The sequence below is a fragment of the Zychaea mexicana genome, assembly GCF_025766255.1.
Source record: "Zychaea mexicana strain RSA 1403 chromosome Unknown BDB00scaffold_107, whole genome shotgun sequence".
In the NCBI taxonomy this organism is placed as follows: domain Eukaryota; kingdom Fungi; phylum Mucoromycota; class Mucoromycetes; order Mucorales; family Lichtheimiaceae; genus Zychaea; species Zychaea mexicana.
Window position 1 is genome coordinate 1 of NW_026516770.1, and position 20728 is coordinate 20728.

General features: G+C 44.0%; 7 protein-coding genes across 7 annotated transcripts; 4 read left to right on the forward strand and 3 right to left on the reverse strand.

Annotated features, from left to right (window-relative positions):
• Positions 1-98: 98 nt before the first annotated feature.
• On the reverse strand, positions 99-1376 carry BDB00DRAFT_791815 (uncharacterized protein; the record flags this gene model as incomplete). Its single annotated transcript, XM_053121064.1, has 6 exons — positions 99-124; positions 319-571; positions 632-638; positions 728-805; positions 860-913; positions 1057-1376. The coding sequence occupies 6 exons, from the start codon at positions 1374-1376 to the stop codon at positions 99-101; spliced, it is 738 nt and encodes a 245-aa protein (XP_052974734.1).
• A 613-nt stretch (positions 1377-1989) lies between these two features.
• On the forward strand, positions 1990-3270 carry BDB00DRAFT_39201 (uncharacterized protein). The gene is made up of 5 exons (XM_053117208.1): positions 1990-2145; positions 2238-2273; positions 2376-2547; positions 2665-2758; positions 2847-3270. The coding sequence occupies exons 1-5, from the start codon at positions 2138-2140 to the stop codon at positions 3083-3085; spliced, it is 549 nt and encodes a 182-aa protein (XP_052974735.1). The 5' UTR covers positions 1990-2137; the 3' UTR covers positions 3086-3270.
• A 145-nt stretch (positions 3271-3415) lies between these two features.
• On the reverse strand, positions 3416-6145 carry BDB00DRAFT_39214 (major facilitator superfamily domain-containing protein). Its single transcript, XM_053117210.1, has 6 exons — positions 5753-6145; positions 5560-5655; positions 5430-5444; positions 4805-5330; positions 4606-4728; positions 3416-4526 (listed from the first exon to the last, which is right to left on the reverse strand). The coding sequence occupies exons 1-6, from the start codon at positions 6042-6044 to the stop codon at positions 3656-3658; spliced, it is 1923 nt and encodes a 640-aa protein (XP_052974736.1). The 5' UTR covers positions 6045-6145; the 3' UTR covers positions 3416-3655.
• Positions 6146-6206: 61 nt separating this feature from the next.
• BDB00DRAFT_847792 (uncharacterized protein) lies at positions 6207-8999 on the forward strand. Its single transcript, XM_053125253.1, has 4 exons — positions 6207-7254; positions 7366-7378; positions 7547-7634; positions 7775-8999. Exons 1-4 carry the CDS (start codon positions 6332-6334, stop codon positions 8557-8559), a joined length of 1809 nt encoding a protein of 602 aa, XP_052974737.1. The 5' UTR covers positions 6207-6331; the 3' UTR covers positions 8560-8999.
• Positions 9000-13993: 4994 nt separating this feature from the next.
• Positions 13994-14426, reverse strand: BDB00DRAFT_847811 (uncharacterized protein; the record flags this gene model as incomplete). The annotated part of the gene is made up of 1 exon (XM_053125254.1): positions 13994-14426. A coding segment is annotated over exon 1 (274 nt), but the record flags the coding sequence as incomplete, so codon positions are not given.
• Positions 14427-17841: 3415 nt separating this feature from the next.
• BDB00DRAFT_847824 (uncharacterized protein) lies at positions 17842-18910 on the forward strand. The gene is made up of 2 exons (XM_053125255.1): positions 17842-17922; positions 17996-18910. Exon 2 carries the CDS (start codon positions 18113-18115, stop codon positions 18731-18733), a length of 621 nt encoding a protein of 206 aa, XP_052974739.1. The 5' UTR covers positions 17842-17922; positions 17996-18112; the 3' UTR covers positions 18734-18910.
• On the forward strand, positions 18894-20227 carry BDB00DRAFT_877356 (uncharacterized protein; the record flags this gene model as incomplete). The annotated part of the gene is made up of 3 exons (XM_053127604.1): positions 18894-19036; positions 19289-19615; positions 19711-20227. 3 exons carry the CDS (start codon positions 18894-18896, stop codon positions 20225-20227), a joined length of 987 nt encoding a protein of 328 aa, XP_052974740.1.
• Between the last annotated feature and the right edge of the window lie 501 nt (positions 20228-20728).

Below are 20728 nucleotides of genomic sequence, written 5' to 3' on the forward strand. Positions count from 1 at the left end.
CTATCTGTTATATCCAACAAGGCTGATAACACTTACTGTAGTTGATCGAAGTTTGAAAACTTTGCACCTACAGTACTGAGTGCAATTTTATTGTTATATCATACTCCTACTTTGAACAGATATACTATAGTGAAACTGGCAGATCGAACGGAGAAGTGAACATTAGGAGCGGCACCATTCATCAATTGTTATAGGGTTTTTTTAGCATAATCATAATTTATTATTTATCAAGATTATCATGTAGTTGTTCATATTTTTTTCCATATTAGTTTCGACGTTTGCGTTGTGGAGGCGGGAATGAGGGGGTTTTACGCTTACCTTGCTGCAATCTAACAGTGTGTGATGCAGTAGGTTGTTGTGGTGGGGGAGCTACGGAGGAAGGAATGGAGAGGACGGCGGATGGCGAAGAAGTAGGTTGATGTGGTAGTGCAGGAGATGATGAAGAAATGGATGGAGAGGCAGTGGTAGGTTGATCGGATTCTTGTGGGGAAGGGATAGTTGGGATAGTCGACGAGTCGAAGAAGAAGAAGATGATGGCATTGGGATGGATGGTGATTCTGAAAGGAGTGGTCTAACAAAATGATTCGATTAGAACACGTTAAAATGAAGATGTTAGTTTGTTATCACTTACGTTTGTTCTTGAGCAGCAGGATTCACATGATCACTTGTCCCATAAAGCATACTTTACTAGTATGCATAGTTTAACATAATATCGTACATAACTTACATTGACATAAATGATCCTTCAGTTTGCAACGTTGGTGCAGGGGAAGCTCCTCGTTGGCTGGTTAAGTCCATACGACTCCTAGTCATAAATTAGTATAATCCACAAGATTCTGTCGACCATTCATTTGCTTACATTGCAGACCGAGCACCAACCGATGAACCAGCATCAGAAACATTGGTGTTGTTTCTAATATTTTTTGATTGTAAAGATAATACGATTACACTATTAAATGATGACCCCTAATCACATATATACCTGGTAATCATTTTGAATACAGCATGGATAAAATTATCCGCAACTGTTCACATTTGTCAAGAGGCAGCTTGTACATGTATTTGACATTCTCTTCGAATGTCTTCCATTCTGTCCTCTTGACATGATCGGGAACCTCGCAATAAGTTGCAGCGTGTGCACTCTGCAACCGTCCTCTGTGAGTCTTGAACCCATCGCTCAGCGAGTGGTACATGGCCACGGCCTTTTCTTGATCAAGGCCACCAAAGTCTTTCAAAAATTGCACTATGTGCGACTTGGTGACCGTTTCCGCCGTTGCCCATGTACTGCGCCTTCTTGATCGTCTCACTTGGAGAGAGCTGCGCAGTATGCGAAGGTTGGTACGACTGCGCCATCCGTTCACGTACATCTTGCTCATTGGTGAGAAGTTGTTGCGGATGAGGATGTTGCTGTTGCGGATTGAGACCCAACGCGTTTTCAATGTTGGTCATACGACGTTCCAGACCAAACAGACTGTCGCGAATCTCCGTAAGAACAGTGAGGAACGGTTCGTTTTTTAAAAAAGTTGGATGCTGGAAGGGATTCATTGCTAAAAAGAAGTAAGATTGATCGAAAAAGTAAAAAAGTTAGAAAAAACAAAGTGGGGAAAAACAGAAGCAAAAAATCAAACACGTAAGAGGCCACCACCAATCGCTGCGGTTGGCAATGGTCGCACAAGCCGTCTCCATAACTGTATCAGTTTGTTCAGATTGTTCAGTTTGCTCAGAAAACGTCCCAATGTTTTGTTCAGATTGTTCAGAAAATTTCCCATGGTGTATGAATCTAAAAATGTTGACTGTAGCCGCTGATAATGGTCACGCAGCACTATAATCAATGAATCATGGATGTGAAAGAACGTATCCAAGATCTAGTTGGTAAGCCCGACAAGATACATTTGTACAATGAACGGCTACGATCCGATATGCGCCGACGACATTCATGCATAGCCTTGTGTCATCAGTATCCCTTAACGAAACTTGTAGCGGGCGACGGTTATTATGTGACTCTTATAAGCTAAGAAAAGGGCGGATCCTCCGATTTGATCTGCGGCTCGCAGCCAGACCTGTTCCCGAACGCGTGACACAACGTTTGGCTCTAGCTGACTTCGATCAAAAACTTTCTTTATCTCTCATTCAAACCATGGAAGAGTAAGTAACGCTAGTCGGTAGCAGTTTTTACAAACTGCTTTTTCACAGCAGTGGCAACAACAATGAAAGAGAGACTAATTGGATATTCTCAGAGTGGAAACTCAACAACAGTCGTTAAAGGCTCTTCGGTAATTTCATTTGTGTCTATTTTTTTCCTCTTTGAAAGCGGCAGATTTAGGCGAAAGCTGATAAGATGGTCACGTCCCTCTCTTTTTTACGCGTATTTATAGGGACTCGACGCAATCGCTGCTCGACTGTAAAGCAAATCTTGTCCAAAAGATTGAATCGCTCGATCACAAAGAGAAGCTTTTGGACGAAATCGTTTCGGAGCGACAACGATTAACGAAAGAGAAACGAAAGTTACTCGAAATGATTCAAAGTGTGCAACGTGACATAGAAGCAGTGAGTGTCTCTCTTCACATCTGTAAAGTGATAATATAGAGGAGGATTAATATACGAAGGCATTCCTGTAAAAAATAATTATGCTAAAAGCTAGTATTCGGATATTTATTAATATAGGTTGCCGAAGCCGAATCGTCACTTGGAAAAGAACGAGATGAGTTAAAAAATTCGGTAGAACGGATACAAAGTCAAGAATATGATCCTTTGCATGGTAGCGTAGCTTTTAATATGTGTTTGTGCTTGGATAGGATGGTATGCATTAAATAGGCTCAAACTTTCTGTTTGTCCCACTTGTACAGACCAAGTGAACGAGCTGCGCGGTCGATCAGGACTACAGAAGCTTCCACATGTACAGCAAGAATTAGAAGCGCAAATGGCTCGTGCACTACAAGAACGACGGGAAAATTGGCAACACGCATCGCCATCGCCAGCGCCATCTCCATCACAACCCATTCGTCAAATCAATACAGTCACATCATCCTCTTCCTCGTTTCCAATTACAAGAAACACCGCCAACCGTTCATGGAGGCGACGATAGAAAATGGCATTAGTCTTATTTTCTTTGTACATATTCTTTTGCATCGAATTATTGGCATAATACAACTATCACCACATTGATAAAGCACAGTCAAGCAGTTGGTACACAGTTTGCAAGATAGGATACCACAATGGAGGAGTACCGAGACTATTCGAGCGTGTGGATGCCTAAGAGAGGTTGAGTGGATTATGAAGGTAAAGCAGACAAGGCTTTGTGAAAGGATCATCATCGGGCTCAGATAGATGTAGAGTGAGAGCACAATGGATAGAAAGGGAATGCGTAAATACGTTGATATTATGCTTTTTCCCCTCAATACTAATGTACAAAAAGTTTGTCTTTTTGAATTTGTAGGATTTATGCTAGTCCTGAAGAGTTAGAATGCTTCCTTCTTTCTATCCTGATTACAACACCGCATCGAAATTACATTTCATGATACTCTTGGTTATCTTCCACACTGTATACTCTGTTGTTACTGGAAAATGGAATAAAATAGTATATACTTCGGACTATACTTTATAAGGTTTAGTACTACTAGTGCAAGGTATATGTCTATGATAACGTACAATGTGTTTAGACTGATACACGATCTGCAGTAGGAATAAGCGTTAGTTTGCGACTGGTGCTGCCGGACGGAACTTCGATGATATAACGGCAAAGTACAGTCGCCACGAGCCCCATGATTCCACCAAACATCAATACCCAAGCAACATTGGCCGTATCTTGCTGCTGTCCGTACTCGATCCAACCGGCGAGGCGAAATATAACCGCAGCGATAATGGCAACGGCGAACTGAGGGAATACAATATACATATTGTGCACACCGAGCACCATACCAGCGTCGAACTCATCTTCAAATCCGTCCTCTTCCTCCTCCTCTTCTTCTTGACGTGCGACATCGGTTTGATCGTGAGATTCGTGATCGCTGTTCGACAGATCAGATACTAGTGCGCCATAGGTAACAGATGGTAGAGATGATGCTATTGAAAGCGTGTCGGTAGTACCATCTGCAGCATCCGGTGTAGCCGTCGAGAGTAGGTTATTTGATGAAATATCGGGTGTGTTCATTTTAGAAGGTACCGAAGAGCAAGACGACAGTGTGATGTATTCACCAACCAATGCAAACGGAATCCATAAAACAACGCTCCATGAGATGCCAACGATAGCAACAATTGCTGTAGCAACAGCAACGTTTGATACAAAGATAGTAGAAAGCATGGCACTAGCAAAAAGCAGATTACCAGCAGTATACATGCTTTTCAAGGTAAACAACGAGGCACAGCATGGTTTGCGTGCAACAAGCCATGGCAGTACCATACCAGAAACAACCGAGACTGTGGCATAGAGAAGTAATGCAAAGGATCCGGCTCTAGTTCCTTTGGCCCATGAATCTGGATTTTCTTGCGGATGTGTAGAAAAATATAGATCCGATACCCAGGTAGTGCTGTGTAAATAAAGCAAGATTATGCTCAAAATGAATATCAATATATGCATTCCGGCCCCCTCCCCTCATTCAAAACTACCTGTAGAAAAGAAATGGGAACCAGCCCAACCACGCGAAAAACTGAACGTTACATAGCTTTTGGATGGGAGCTGGCAAACAGCGTAGCGCATGCCAGATATGTGCAAGCGTGTAATACCAATGGCTGATGAACATAAATAGGGTTGTCTCAGTTAGAAAGGAGCACAAAGCATGTAATTACAGATTTGATTCAGGATTACCCGGCATCGTCTTCGTCCTCTTTAGTAAAAGGTTTCTCCTCAGTCGTAACACAAGTTGCTCCTACTGTTACAGTAAAAACAGCAATAGCGACCAAGCAAAACACCTTGATCTGTGTATCACCCAAGAACGACAGGAGGGCGACAAGGTCAACAAATCCGGTAAAGTAACCCACAACCATGGCAACATTGGACAGACGTGCAGCCCATGCGTTTGCATGCTGCTGCTGCCATAACGGTGGAATATCGAGAATCAAAGCTCGACAGGAGGCTTGTACAGCATTCAGCGAAAAGTCAAGGGTATAAAAAGCCAAGATGGCAATGACAATTGCTCCGCGTCGCTCTTGCTCAGCCATGTTTTCCGGTGTGCTGCTGGTGCAGCCAGATAACCATATCAGCCAGGCAGAAATATCCTTGGCAAAAGCTACGCCGATCATCGAAAAACAGACAAAGATGCCTCCGATAATAATGAATGGACGACGTCGACCAAGACGTAGAGTGCAACGGTCACTCAAAGAACCGATGATCGCTTTTCAACGATAACAAGTTAGGAACAAGTCAGTCATTTGTATTGATTGGTCACGATGTGAGATTATGTAAGAGCATGGAGATGCTAAAATAAACTCACGTTGCATAATGAGACCTGTTATAGGTCGGGGAGAGCAGAACAAAGATATGTCAGAATCACATCAGCACGCTCTATCCACCGGAATATACGTTTAACCGAGCCCATCCCAAAAGTGATTCATTGATTTTACCAGACAGCGGTCCTATAAGCCAAACGAGCGCAGTGATGTCTTTGGAAAGCTCCAGCGAGAGAAGATAAGGCGTGCCGTACGCTAGCTCGACCGTCCCTAGTTGAAAAAATGTTTACAGAGCAAAGAGAAATGAGCCGCTGGTTCTGATGTGGCAGTATGACACGACGACCGAAAACAGCAGTGACTAATTTACAAGTGAATTGGACGCCGGCCATGCACAGAGTTAGGCAGAGCATCTTTAGCAACGGAAGCTCGGGCTTTTCCTCATCTTGCTGGCCCTGTAAAAGACTGCGTCGCTCCTCTTCTCGCACGCGCTGTTGTTGTTCTCGCGAGCGTTGGAACAAGAAAGTATCAGAAGCCGAACGTTTGATTCCAGGATGCGGGGTCAGATATGATGTGGTGTACAGTGCTTCGAATGACGTGCCCGTCGCCAGTGCCGGACGCTTCATTCCCGAGATAGGCGGCCGCGTGTTCGTGGATGGCATTTCCGTTATTGTTGTTTAAGCAGAAGCAAAAGGAAAAGGTGAAGAAGAGAGAGAGAGATAGAGAGAGAGAGTAGGAAAAAGTTGTTTGCATGAAGCCTTTAAATCGCCGTTTGAATCGCATTTCAGGGTTGTTTAACCCCACCACTGCTATCTTCCTTTCTCTCTTCCCTCTTCCCTTTTCCTCTTTTTAAAATCTAAACAGCACACATAGAAAACAATGCATCAGAGAGCAACAATTTGATCTCTTCAAGCATAAATTACTCAAAGACAGCAACACCCTTGATGCGATGGGATCAAACGAAAGCAAGCTCTCCAACAACAAAAGTACCAAGAAACATCCGCATACTACTGCTACAGCAGCCACAACCACAACCACCACAGCCGAGGGTACCGGTGGAAGAGCAGCAGCAGCTCACGAAGAAACAAGCAGCAACAATGGGAGTAGACGCGGCATCCGATTTCTTGGGCGAGGCCACCCAAAAGGAATTAAGAAGGACCAACAACAGCAGGCAGAACAGCCACAGCCGGGTGCACAGCCAGTCCAGAACTACAATAGTCCAAGCTGTACCCCAAGCAGCGCATATACAAGCACACCAGGAGGAGGTGCTGGACGACGGCCGAGCCTAAAGATGGGCTGGCATAGTAACAACATAATCACCATGATCAAACACCCTCAAGCATCCATGAGGAGAAGCTTCAGTAGTGGAAGCGCGAGCACCGATTCCAGTGATACAAGCAAGACAGCTACGTCGGCGCACAATTTGGACAATTGCAGCGCCACCAACTATCTAGCCGACGGTACTAGTTCTGCTATGATATCCGCTGTAGCCACTGCCATGACTGTGGGTACGCCGTCCATGGACAGCCGTACAAGCAGCTTCCCAAACAACACTACTACTGGTAGAGACAATGGAAACACCCAGCAGCAGCAGCAGCAGCAGCAAATAGAACAACATACACCACTATCGCGTAGCACTAATACACAGTTTGCCAGCAACAACAACAATAACAACAACAAAGTCAGTAATGAGCAGATTCAAATAGCTCAAAATGCAGGGGCATTACTCCATCCCGCGAAATCGCAAAAGATTAATTGTGTAAGAGAAAACACTGAACATGAGGCGCAAATAGACCGAACGGGTGAACGGTTGTTAAAAGAACTGTATCTTTTACCCGAATCAGACAGTCGCCGACGCAAAGAACGAGACAGGCAAGTTCTATTCGAGCGCTGGTGTTTGATTTTTCATTGAATATCAAATTTTTCTAACGCTTGCCTTCCTCTTCACCACCCTCCCACCCCCGTGTTGAACATTCGCAACAGGCAGCAACGACAAGTAAGAAGGGGAAATAAGAGGATTGCGTCATGCATAATTATTGTACCTGTATGGTGCAGGCAGAAAATGCGGCCTCTCTCGCGCTGGTGCGTTAAAAGCTCACATACAAAAACAGCTCATTCGTCTCTTTCTGCTTTTTTTTTACTCGCATATTCGTTATCCATGTAGCATTATCTGCTAAAATATGTGTGGCGCGCCAATTTCAAAGTGCCCCTTCAGTCTCCCACTTTGATTGTCAACTGGTGTTGTGGTACAGGTAACCAAACTCTCTTTTTTTCTTATTTTTTGTGCAATGATGACGATCGGAAAAAGCACGGACCTCACCATCCGCTCGTTGAACCGAAGTGTTGTGTGTGCTTGTGTAACTAACAGAGAGTGAAACGCTTTTCTCTCCAGGCATCTGGGCGATGGAAATGGCACAGCAGTTTCCGACCTGCCAAGTGATCGGGATGGATTTCCAATCGGCCACCTTGTCGAGCCTGGGCCGGTCTATCAACAACCTCAGCTTCCAAAATATCGTTGTGCAACACGACACGACCGGCCTTGAATCGTTACAGGAAGGCTCTGTGGATTATTTGATGATGCGGGACGTATGGCTGGTCAATTCGCCCGCTCACAAATGGGTAGAGACCCTGAAACAAGTCTTTCGCGTGCTGAAGCCAGGAGGCTGGGTTGAGATTTACGAGCAAGATCTCATTGTAAATTCCCCAGGACCACTCTTGAAAATTGTCGACGATTGGTTTACAAACTTGTTTAAGGACGTTGGCATTCAGCGCAAATTTGGTGACCAAATAGCGTCGATGATGCACCAAACTGGCTACGTCGAAATAGATGAGCGGGCAATCGAGTTGCCTGTTGGTGAATGGAGTTCGGTTCCTGGTAAGCAACCCTACCGTGTTACACGTGTCTTACATGGTAGAATCAAATATCCTCATAAAATTACTTTTTATATATATGCAGCATTGAAAGAAACCGGATATCTTTTTATGGATTTAATGATGAGACGTTATCGAACGTTTGCACCATGGGTATGCGAATTTAATGACATCTCACTCAATGAAGTGAACGACGTTCTGGATAAGTGGCCCACTGAATGTGAGGAATACAAGACATCGATGTGTTGGAGATATTTTGCAGCCCAGAAGCCTGCTATTATAGAGAAAGCCGGTCTTTCTACATAGAACGAGAAAAAAGTTACGCACTCGATACCCTATTTTCTATATGCATTTTTTACAACTTTATATCATCATATTTTTTATAATACATATATACATTTTACATGACCCTATCCTTCTATCTTGTTCAACTTGTTAGTGTGTTTGGTATAAAGATCTTGGTAAATTTGGCGGTGTCTTGATTGTCGGCACCAGTAAGAGATTATCTACTGTATACTATTACAAAATCGACTGTATGAATCATAAGCATATGCGAAACCAAAGAAAAAGCAACGAAGGGGCAAGAGAAAGAACAAAGCAGGTTGATACACGAACTTAAAGCAAAGAGAGAAGCCAATGTGTGTACCTAGCCAATGACAAGAAGAGCTAGTATTCCTCGACAAAGTATGCGATATATTCCGTCAGACATTGAATGGGATATGAGAATGTTTTGCTACGGGTTGAAAATGACCATTTCGCCGGCAATTTACACGAGCAATGCAATGACTGGTTACTGCATAGAAATACGATTGGATGGGCCATGCATTAGCGTTCCATAATATGTAGCACGACCGTCTCTGTATGCATCCATATCAGCACATCGCTGTCCAACTCCTAATACCTCCCATCCCAGCAAAAAGGAACAGTGCTTCCACATATCATAGATGCGTTGTAATTTTACTAAATTCTGAACCACCAACTGAGTCGTAGGCATCCATGTTCTGTCACAGCTGACAAATTACCACAGCCTTTCAGTCTAAAAAAAAATCATGTAGATCACGATTAATCGACATCTCAAGTAATACATTAAGGGGGTTGTCACATATTTGACTCTCACTGTAATTTATAGTGTCTTTTAGAAATTTTCTCTTTTCTTTTACTTATCAACAAGCTACGTTTATCACACTGTGAGTGTGGTTAGCTAGTGGGATTGTCACCATTAATTTAATTGCTTGGTGACTACTGTACACTAGGGTTCCGTACGGTTCGGTTCGGTTCGGTTCTTGAAGGGAACCGAACCGACTAGAACCGACGAGAACCGTAGAACCGAGAATCGAACCGAAGAACCGAACCCATCATGTATATAAAAAAGACGAAATTCGGTATCTTTAATGAAAGCTGATGTGTGTGTTCAAATATCGCGGTATACTTGAATACTGCAGTAAAAAGGAATAGTTTATTATTGTACATTGAACAGCGATCTCAAAATGAATAAGAGAAACAGAATGTAAACATTTTTTATACGATGTGGGTCATTGCATCGTTATAAGATTAAAGCACAGTTTTTACACAAAATTGGTGCTTATAGTAGTTAGAGCGACGTAGTATTACTAGTATCATACAATAAGTTATCGTAATTTGGAAAAATTAAACCGCAACCGGCAGTACACACAGCTACTGCGACTCTACGCGTGTATAGTGTCTCATAAAAGGCAAAGGGTGAACGGTAAGATAATTCTGTTACGGGCCCCAGGATGCGCAATCTCAGACGGAATGCACAAACTTGATACAACTGATCGAGAAGCCATGCTAAATCTAGTAAAGTAGTACGTTATGGAGAAAAATGCATTGTGGGTAGCAAAGTAGAAGAACAAGTAATGACTCGCGTCATGGGCGGAGAAAGCAAGCTGCCGTCAGAAGAAGTAACAAAGGAAATGAGGGTATTTTTTCTTTTCCGATCATTTCTTTTCCAATCACGTCAAATTAAGTGAAAGGAATTTACAGACGAAGTACATCCAGATCATTCATTTACATGTTCGCACACATGATAAACAGTTGCCTTATGGATAAAATGGATGATAATGGTTGTCATCACATATTCCACTAGCCGAAGCAGAACTCCTTCTATTATTAGCGCATCTGATGTCGGAATAAGTGGTTACAAATGAGGTCATCGGAAGATGTTCCTTTTTTATTGCCGATCCTCATTACTACACGTCCAGGAACCCCGAAACGCGTCATTCATAGAAGCATTGACAGCCAGCAATAATGTAAACCTTTTTCAGGATGAGGTTATATGATATCATCATCGTTTTGCTTTGTCGGAAGAATTGAGTTGAGTAAACTGCAAGTCGATGATATCATCTGTAAGGATCCGTCCATCAGAAGTCCAATAAATGACATCAGCGGCATCATTTGAAAAATATATAAAGGTGTTTATTTTTGAAGCATCGATCCTTATATCTACCGTACACTTAACATACTACTCTACCTCAAAACTCTGTAGCCTTCCTACATTTCAATCATGGCTTATCAAATTGGTTCTTCTTCCCGCGATGTCCGTGCTGCTCTTCATGATGGGGTAAATATCACTATGCGATTGGTTTGTGTTGTGTCGTGTTATGTCGTGCTGTGGTGAACTCTATTGCAAATTTCAAACGTGTATTGATCTCCATAATATTTTTCCATTAAGGCACAAGAAACTCCTATCCAAACCCCAACCTTTTCTCGTGTGCCTTCCGCCATGTCAGTCGATACTATATCGCTTACTGATGAAGACATTGATGCCGGCGGTGCCAACACTGATTCCGAGTCTATTTCCGTATCTGTTAACCAATCGCAAGGCAAGGGATCCAGTTGGGTATTCAAGTATATTTTCGGTAAGCGCTATGATGACAAGGACGGTAAGCCGCGCATCCGTTGCCTGGTGGGAAAGTGCACCAAAACTTTCGCTGCCGAGCAAAGCAATACGTCCGGATTGATCAAGCACTTGAACAAGGTCCATAGTATCGCTAGGGAGTGCGGCCCCCACACCGGAAGCAAGCGTTCTGGTGGTCCCCTTGATTCCTTTGTCCAGACGAAGCGTGCCCGTGTATTCACACCCGAGCAATTTCTGAAGGCCTTCGTCAGGTTCATCGTAAAAAGCAAACTACCATTTACCTTGGCTGAGAACAACGATTTGCAGGAACTTTTGGAGATTGCACAATCTGCATCTGCCACGGAAACGGTGCAGCTCCCAAGTGCCGATACAATTGCGAATAAGGTAAATATTAGATACATTTTTTCCATGCACAATACAGACAAAAAATTATCCCATTTATTACCTTTAGACCAAAGAGGAGTACGGCCTGTACAAAACAAAATTGCGCGCCGTGTTGGACAAGATTCCTGCAATTTCATGCACACTTGATGGTTGGACCAGCCCCTACAACGATGCTTTCCTTTCTGTTACTGGCCACTGGATTTCCCCATCGACTTGGACCAAGCATGAAATCATCCTCGGATTTGTACCACTGGAGGGGCCCCATTCAGCAGAAAATCTTGCCAATGCTTTTATCCGTGTCTTGGATGAGTTCGGCCTAGGGCCCAAACTATCTACTATCACGACGGATAATGCTTCAAATATGAAGTAGATGGCTCGGATCGTTGAGCACCACGCTGTTGACAATGGATGGTAAGTATCGAGAGTATAAATGCGAATTTGAAATTTTGGCAATATTGGTTCATGAGCTTATACAATACCATCTGTATCAGGTCATTCCGTACAGGCCAGCACCATATCCCATGCCTTGGCCATGTGCTGAACTTGGCGGTCCAAGACATCCTACTTTGGGGCCTTGGTCCAACGTTGCGCGACAATACTGGTGATAGTGATGCCGAGGACGAAAGTGACGAAGTCGATGTCAATGCAACCTTCGAGGTAAACGCAGAACGCGCTTTGGAGGAGCAAGAGATCGAAACAATGAATGTGCTGGTCAAGCTACGAAAAGGAATCAAAAAGATTCGGTAAGTGATTACTATCATCAAATACGTATTCCCTACTCGATGGTATCATTGGCACCATTTACTCATTATACCTTTGATTTTACATAGTTCTTCGCCTCAGCGCATGGAGCAGTTCATGCGCCAACAAAACTCGGATTGCTCCACTCAGCTCACCCTCCATCTCGACGTGGCCACCCGCTGGAATTCGACGTATGACATGCTTGACCGTGCAGCCTTACTACGTGAACCATATAACGTACTTTGCTCGAATAGCACCAACGATGAGTTATTACCGTTCAAGCTCACAACGGAAGAATGGAAGCGTATCGACCAGCTGAAGGAAATCTTGGCGCCCTTCTATAAGTCGACCAAAGCCTTGTCCGCCAGTACGAGCCACCCTACCATCAACACCGCGATTGTCCATTATAACAAGTTGATGGATACTTTGGAGGACGTTGTCAGCGATGGTTATCCGCCGGAAGATCACAGGAGTATCGACTACTGAAGAACCTGTACACAACCCAATTGAAGTTACCACGCGAAAGTACCAGTAAGTTGTCTTGAAAAAGAGTATATAATAAATAAGCCTCACACTACATTGAGCTCTTGACTAATAAAAATCAATGCAAAGTGCGGAGACGGGTGTCTTTTGGGAATATAAATTAGAAAACAAAAATCGGCAGAAAGCCGAAATCCAAGAGGATTATGACTCCATCGCAGAGAACTCGCCCTATGTCTCACGTTCAGAAGCTTTTCTTTTCTATATCGCTAATCTGAATCGAATTCGACTTCGGTAAGTAGCAGGAAGGAGAAGGAAGGAGAAGAAGGGCTAATCAATGCTAGGCGAGTTGGTGACAAGGGCATATAAATAACGGCAAGAATATAGAATGCGTCTGGGTTCAAACCCAGAGAAATCAGGAGCTTGTTATTCTCAAGCCGGCATTAAAACGTGCGGCCAGACGTGGCCTCGACAAGATCCAAAGGTACTATTGCAAGGTAGACGATACGGATGTATACGCAGTTGCGAAGGCATTGGATCCGCAGATGAAGTTTTCTTGGTGGCGTTAAGCAGGGTGGGAAGACGAATACCAAGTTTCGAGCCAGCGGATGGTGCACGAGGCCTGGGCAGCATTCTCGAAAGGCGCTGTTATGAGGCCCGAAGTGAATGACGAGATGCAAAGCTTGTACAGCCTATATATGACGTCCACGGCTGGTGACGAATTAGAGGATTACTTGGACGAGCGATTAAGAAGACCGGTACCAAACCAGAAAGGACAAGAACCACTGGTCCTTTCATACTGGAAATCCCAGCCCCAGTGGCCAAACAATGGCGGGCAGGTCTATTTGCACACCCCCTCATGCACACCCCCAGTCACACCCAGGTAGGATTTCCGTTACACACACCCCGCTGACATTTCTTTCGTGCACACCCCCTCACACCCTTTTGACTGAAAAGAATTGGCAGAATGCATAAAGAAAATTGATACAGGATTCGTCTATTAGTCTAAGTATAAGGTGTTGGCAAAAAGAATTAAAAAAGAGAAAGTGACAGGGAAAGTAAGAAAGGTAGCGAAAAAGTAAGAGGATCAAGTGTCAAATAGCTGATTAATTATTTCGGTTACAGGTGGTTAAGTCTTCGCCCTCAGAATCAGATGCGTGAATGGGATGCACTTCTTCGTCATTGGGAATCGTGAAATCGGAAAACGGTCGAATAGACCGTTCAAAAGAATCTTCAAAAAGGGGATACCAAGGATCATCGCGAATGCTTTTGTGTGGTCCGCGACCCTCAGGGAATATTTCAGGCCACTGGATAGCTGCGTCGTTTTTGGTCATAACGAGTATGAAGTGGTTGCCAATAAGCTGGAGGACGATCGGGTGGGTGCGCTTGGCGTGTACTGGGTTGGTTGTTAAAGGGAAGAAAATGTGCGATTGTGCGCCATCTATAACAATTGGCGTTTCGAACGTATCAGTGGCAATTTGACTGCATTCAGGCGAGACGAACCATTCACTTGAATATGGATCGAGTACTTTTAGTAAACGACCCTTGTCATAGTATTGGTAAAGCATATTGGCGTTGGAGAGGTACTGATCGAGCATCTTGGTCTTGACATCGACGTATCGCTCCTCTGTGTTATACAGCTCAAAAGCTAAGGCCCGAAAGCCACAGTTACCGTCTGGCATGGGATTATGCACCAATTCAACAGCTGGTGGAGGAATCCATTTGCAAACAAGGTTGAGGTTAGGTACAAAGCGAATTTTTGAAGGAGGAGGGATGGTAAGTGCCATGTTGTTTGCTTCATTTGTTGTTGTTGCTGGCTCCATCTTTCCGTTCCTATAGATATTAAATTTTAAATAAAAGAATTAGCTATACATCTTAATGCATAAAACTTAAACATATTGCTGCAGCATCACGACCAATGCCGGTGTTTGCTTTCTTTCGGCTTTGAGAGTCTTGATTCTCTAAAGCGATCAGCTCACGCTTGTTACTGCTGCTTTGTGGTTTTTGGGTGCTTTTGGGGATTGATTTTGGCTGCTGAAGCTGCTCAACGTCGATGAACATATCATCATTGATAAATTGTAGGTGCGCGAGGAGAGTTGCACGTTGTTGTTTATCTGGAAAGCGGTGTACAAGATTGTTGAGGCGTGTGAGCTCTCCTTCGATTTGCGATTCCAGGCTTGGGGCTGTAAATGAACCAGTCATCGCCAAAATGTTGCTATTGCTTTTGCTTGTTGTGTTTGGTTCTCCTTCTCCTAATAACAACAAAAATCAGCTACTGTACGTTACAAATATAACAGCTTTTACATAACAGCCATGACTACCTTGAGATGCCGTTTTCTCAGGATAAAGGTGCCAGCATCTAGGAATTAAGCTTAAGGGGATTTCACCCTGTGATGGAAGCACATGGCAGCACGGAATATCATAATGATACTTGATTGCACAATGGCAGTGATCAGTCTTTAACGGATTATTGACTGTTAGCTCGTCACGGATGGTGTAGAAAGCGAACTTGGAAATTTTACGTTCCAAAGCTGCCAAACGCTGCTTTTGCTGTGGTGGGATATGCGAGTTTCCGCCAAAACTTTCCTTGTCGATCTGGCGCTTCCAATTCAAGTTCTAATATAAGGAAGAAAGCATGTAAGAGCCGCGTCACTAACGGATCAATATAATTACTATAAGAGATAAACCTTCAATCGATAAAACTCGTCAATTTGCGTAAAGGCAGTTAGGAGATTGCCACTTGAGGACATGATTGCCTTTTTCATGTTGGCATGCGTCCCTTCGACTCTATTTGTGCTGTCATTTCCGAAATGCTTTACATAAGTGAGGCGATTGCCTACCCACTTGTCTTTTGAAGCAAGCTTTCTGTATACCGAAAAAACATGTTTAAGTCCAAGTATCATGTGGTCAAAAAATCCGTGCTTATTCAATTTTACACACCTTTGCAAATAGTCCATGACAACGTCGGGTCTTTTTGCTTTTTGAGCAGCCTCCTCATATATCTTCATTGCCTTTTCTTCGAGCTTCTCGTTCGAAATCGTGGATCGCATATCGTCGAACTTGTCTTGATACTCACTAGCCATTAAATAATTGATAGCTTTCTCGAGTTCCTCGTAATGGTCCTTGACATCAAAAAGCTTGCGTAGGTTGACCCTGAAGTTGCGTCGTATATGGATCTTGCATAGGATCTTCTTCGCCGTTGGAAAAACGCGGTCGAGAGCACCGGTCAAAGCAGTTTCGCTGTCTATTACAAACACACCAGGGGACGAAACCTGATCAAGTGGCCAAACGACAGTTTGAAGCTTGCGAATCACCCAATCGTAGCTGTCATTGTTTTCTCTGATACCCAGCAGCCAGCAATGCAGAAAGTCATCAATTGGGGATATCCAATATTGCCAGTTCCAACAATGTTGATAAATGGCAACCGGTGCTTGTTTGTCTTGTAAGTGGCGTCCAAGGTAACAACGTCCGGGAATTGGCGAGCGAGTGCGATTGCCGATCTGTGCGCAAAGAAGAGAGACTGCAAAAAGCGTTTGTCGCCTTCTTGTTTTGCTTTCCATTGGACTTCGTACTCGTCTTCTTGAAGCTTTTTGATTAGCTGGAACATTGCATGATCTGGGTCGTTGTTGAAGATGCGCTGACGAAGGTTGGTGATGTCCTTAGGATGAGCAATCTTGTTCTTGCTGGCAAGATAAGACAATACAGCTTTGTTGGTTGCATGCGCCTGTACCATCTTCATAACGACCTCCTCATCGTGATCGAGTTTGCATAGGGTACGACGAAAGCTCGTTTCCCAGCTCCTGGTTATGACCGCCATCATAGAAAGAGACTATGTGTCATTGGTTGCTGGTCTGGTTCAAAGGACGAAGGATCATTTCGAATTTGCAACCAAACCGCTGAGAGTCCCTTTGACGAGTGTCGATCTTTTTACCCTTGGATGATGCAATGGCCGTGCCCTCGTCATCTACAATAACCATTTGTCTTGTCGTGGTCTTCTGCTCTTCACATACGCCCTTGTTGACTAGCTCACCATAATGCTTGCAAGCAATCTGGAGCTTCCTCTTATTTCCCGTCTTATTACTTCTAATAGTACGCAACGAGACACCATTTTCTTTGCCCCATACAGTACATAGCAGGCAGTCTTTGCGGCATCGAATCCATCCCATGTAGTGCTAAGTTCTTATGGAATTGAGGTCATTGTTTTTGACATTGCGTTTAAATGAGCAGTAATGAGGTAGGTAGAAATTTTAATAAATAAAAGCGCGTTTGTATCACATCAAATGTTCCTGGATTTTTACATAATAAAACGGTCCGTCCTATGTATACCCATATACAATGATGATAGGTAAAGAGGTGTTTCGTATATATTTCTATCTAAGCATATACTTTATGCTGGATCATTTCTTTATTGCAAGTTCGCATAGCTTCAGGAATAAGCTGCGTTACTGTAACTTTAATAAAGGATGTGCATGACCAAAATATTTTGCACAATTTTCAGTCAAAAGGGTGTGAGGGGGTGTGCACGAAAGAAATGTCAGCGGGGTGTGTGTAACGGAAATCCTACCTGGGTGTGACTGGGGGTGTGCATGAGGGGGTGTGCAAATAGACCTGCCCAAACATGGCTGCAAAATATTTGGCGGTCCCAGTCACTTCCACACCATTGGAACGTTGCTTTTCCCAAACTCGACTTCTCCTGCCGTGCACACGAAACCGCCTCCAACCGCACACCATCGAAATGCTAATGCTTTTGGATTCGTGGTGCTCCTTCGACTTTCACGATTAAAACGTTTCCGTCTCTTCGTTCCTGTATCTCCTTTCCGCACCTCTATTTTGTACCTCTTTTCCCTAGTTCTTTTTTCTTTTCCTGCTTTCTTTTTCTGCTTTTTTATTTATTTTCTCTTCTTTACTATTTTTCCCTCCCTTCTGCTTTTGCAGGGTTTGTTAAGCTCTTAAATAAAGTATGGCTTGCAAATGCACTACTTCTTGGTCATTTTGGAATAACATCGTTGGTAAATTCCATTTTAGCCCATTCTATACTAATTACCAAAATCGCTAATTGCAATCTCTGCCTCTCAGTTCTTTGGTCCTACGTATACAGAACCGGTTCGGTTCCGGTTCGGTTCGGTTCCGGTTCTACGGTTCTGATACGGATCCCTAACACCAGCTGTGGGTTGTCCTTACAAGAGGTTAGTGCTCAAGCTGTTTAGATAGTAGTATACATTGTATATTGAAATGTAAACTAAGATGTGATTTGAACAGCCCCACTCCTCAGGCCAAGAAGAAGAGGAGTCTGTGGTAGAAACAGATGAAGCCAGTGGCCCAGACACTATAGAAACAGCACAGGCTGTTGTGGCGGACCCGGGGCTTCTCACATGGATGCGTGAAAACGATGTTCGCGAGGGGTCATCCTTAGTGGTGCAAGGGCGCCTCACAATCAAGAATTATCTGAACAGACGGGGCGCATGGGCACCAAGTTACTCAATAACAGCAGAGAAATTGGCACTAGCGGTCAATGTCGGTTTCGTGGTAGACCGCGTGGTCGAGGGTGAGCGGCCAGTGAACCGCAATGCGACGGTCGAATCGACGCGCCAGCGTTTGTTTGCCGATAAGGTACTGCGCCAGGACTTCAGCGATGAGTTCATTGCTGAAATCCGCCAAGGGCAAACGGCGGCACACGACCAGGTCTTTGTCCGGCAATTCCAGGAGCACTTCCCACGTAGTGCTCTTGGGTTGGAGAATTCTGCGGTTTTGGCGCTTGCAGAGTCGTTCTCCAGCAGCCACCGCAAAATGCTTTTGTTCGGTGAACCTGCCCGAATGACGCCGCAAGTTCTCCGGACGGTGCTCGTCAACTCGCCGGTCCTCTTTGAGCAAGGTCACCTCACGCAGACAATGCTGATAGCGTTTTTAGACGCTATGTTTTTCAGCATTGCGCAGAGCGCATCCGAGTCCACGAGCGCATCTACAGCAACAGACGATGTAGTAATGCGTACGGCATAGTGCGCTTTGCAGTGTCAAGTTTTTTTTTCCGCCTTGGTTTTTTCTTGCCACCCCTACCATCTCTTTTCTTCACTCCCTCACAGCACACATATAAAATAGTATATCTCTTTCTTTGTCTTTGTCTTTCTTTTTGTCTTTATTTCGGTTTTACAAATAAACTATGACACACAACATTTTCTTCCGTAAAACCAATGTAGTGTTTGGCACTGAGGCATACTTGCCAGGTGGTACGACCGGAAGCTTATTGTCGTGGGTAACTCGCACACCTGACACTGTAATTGATGGTCAAGCTATAGTCGATGGGTAAGTCGTCAAATATTAGCCACAAAGTACATTTTAGAATAACAGTATCTACAGTAAACCGTGTATGATCAAGTGCAAAATACCTGCATCCTTGTGCAATCGGCAGAACTTCGACGTAGAGAACGACACAGCAATTTACGCAGCAACTGTCCAAGGGGTTTTTACTTCGTATATTCCTTGCGAAGGGCACAACACACACCACCCAGCTCTAAATTTCCCAGGGCGTGTGTCGCAAGCAACCGACGTGCACAGACCAACTGCTGTTCCGGCCCAACTTATGCCACGGTTTGTGTCTACTCAGCTGTCAGAGGCACTCCCTCAAGTAGCTCCAGTGCCCGAACAACAGCACACTGTCACAAGAATTCGCGTTCGCGTAGGAGGAGGGCAAACGAACCTCACAGAAACGAGGGCTGGCCAAAAACGCCATGCAGTAGACTCTACTGTGGAGCCCAAGCTCCCACGTGTAGGTGTCGACAACCCCACCGACACCATTATTAGTGCAGAAATTGTAGACGACGAAATGCTCGGTGCAAACGATCTTCCACCACATTTGTTTGAGCCCCTAGAGCAATCTCAATGGTTTTAAAGTAAAAATTGTTAATTTTTCTTTTTCTACATTTTTTCTCTCTTACAACTTTCTTTCCAATCATCTCTATGCCTCCTTTTGTACTTAGCGGACAAAGACGTAACTCCGTCGAACGGTTTACTGCATTCACTAACAGTTTACCCGTTTTCCACTGCTCTGTGTGCTGTGTGCTAATGTACCAAACTGAAACAGTGTTTGTTGCATCACCAGAGTCAGAAACTAGTGTTCCTTGTACAACATGGGGTGTAGCACCGATCATTTACGAAGAGGGCCATTTCGCAGTCTGCAGTAACCACAGCACAGAGGAAACGGTGTGGTCAAATCCCCACGGATTTCCCGCTCTAGTAGACAGCACTACAAACACGTTAAACTACCGTGAATTGTCGTGCTTGTCCCCGATAAAACTGCTTTGCACGATCGGATGCAACTCGTCCGTCAACCGCTCGGTAATGGGCCACTACCAATTAAACGGAAACGTCTCCGGACGGTATAATTACGATTTTTCCGGATACGTCTTTGCAGGCACTCTCGAAATTAGCTACACAGTCGAAGAGCATGATTCAGGCTTTATACGTACTGACCAACCCTTGATCGAACTACTATAACAATTCTACCCCCCCCATGCAACAGAGGGATTGACCCGCTAATAAGCTAAATCACCTCGCCTTTACTAAGCTTAAAATTTGATCCGACAGAGGAAGAGTGCTTACAAATCACGCACACATACACACACAAAAGAAAAGAAAACCTGCGATAACAGCTTCGAATTCTTCTTCATCGAACGTGCTTCCAAAACAGAGGGACGCAACGAAACGTCGTATGCCATGCAAAAAAATTAGTATGGGAGTTCATCAATTTGAATCGTATGCTCGCTTATTTGTCGATGACGAAAATGTTCGCCTTTCATATTTTGTTCCTGAATGTATAAGTTGTTACATAGTAGATACTTAGTGGGAGCTCCTTCACACAATTAGAGGAGGCTTTAAATATAAATGTGAAGGGCTCACAGCATCAGCACTAATTATACACGATCATAATAAGCACGATACTATGGAATATTGATGGGTATATGTATTTAATCACTTTCTCGCTCTCGAGCATATATC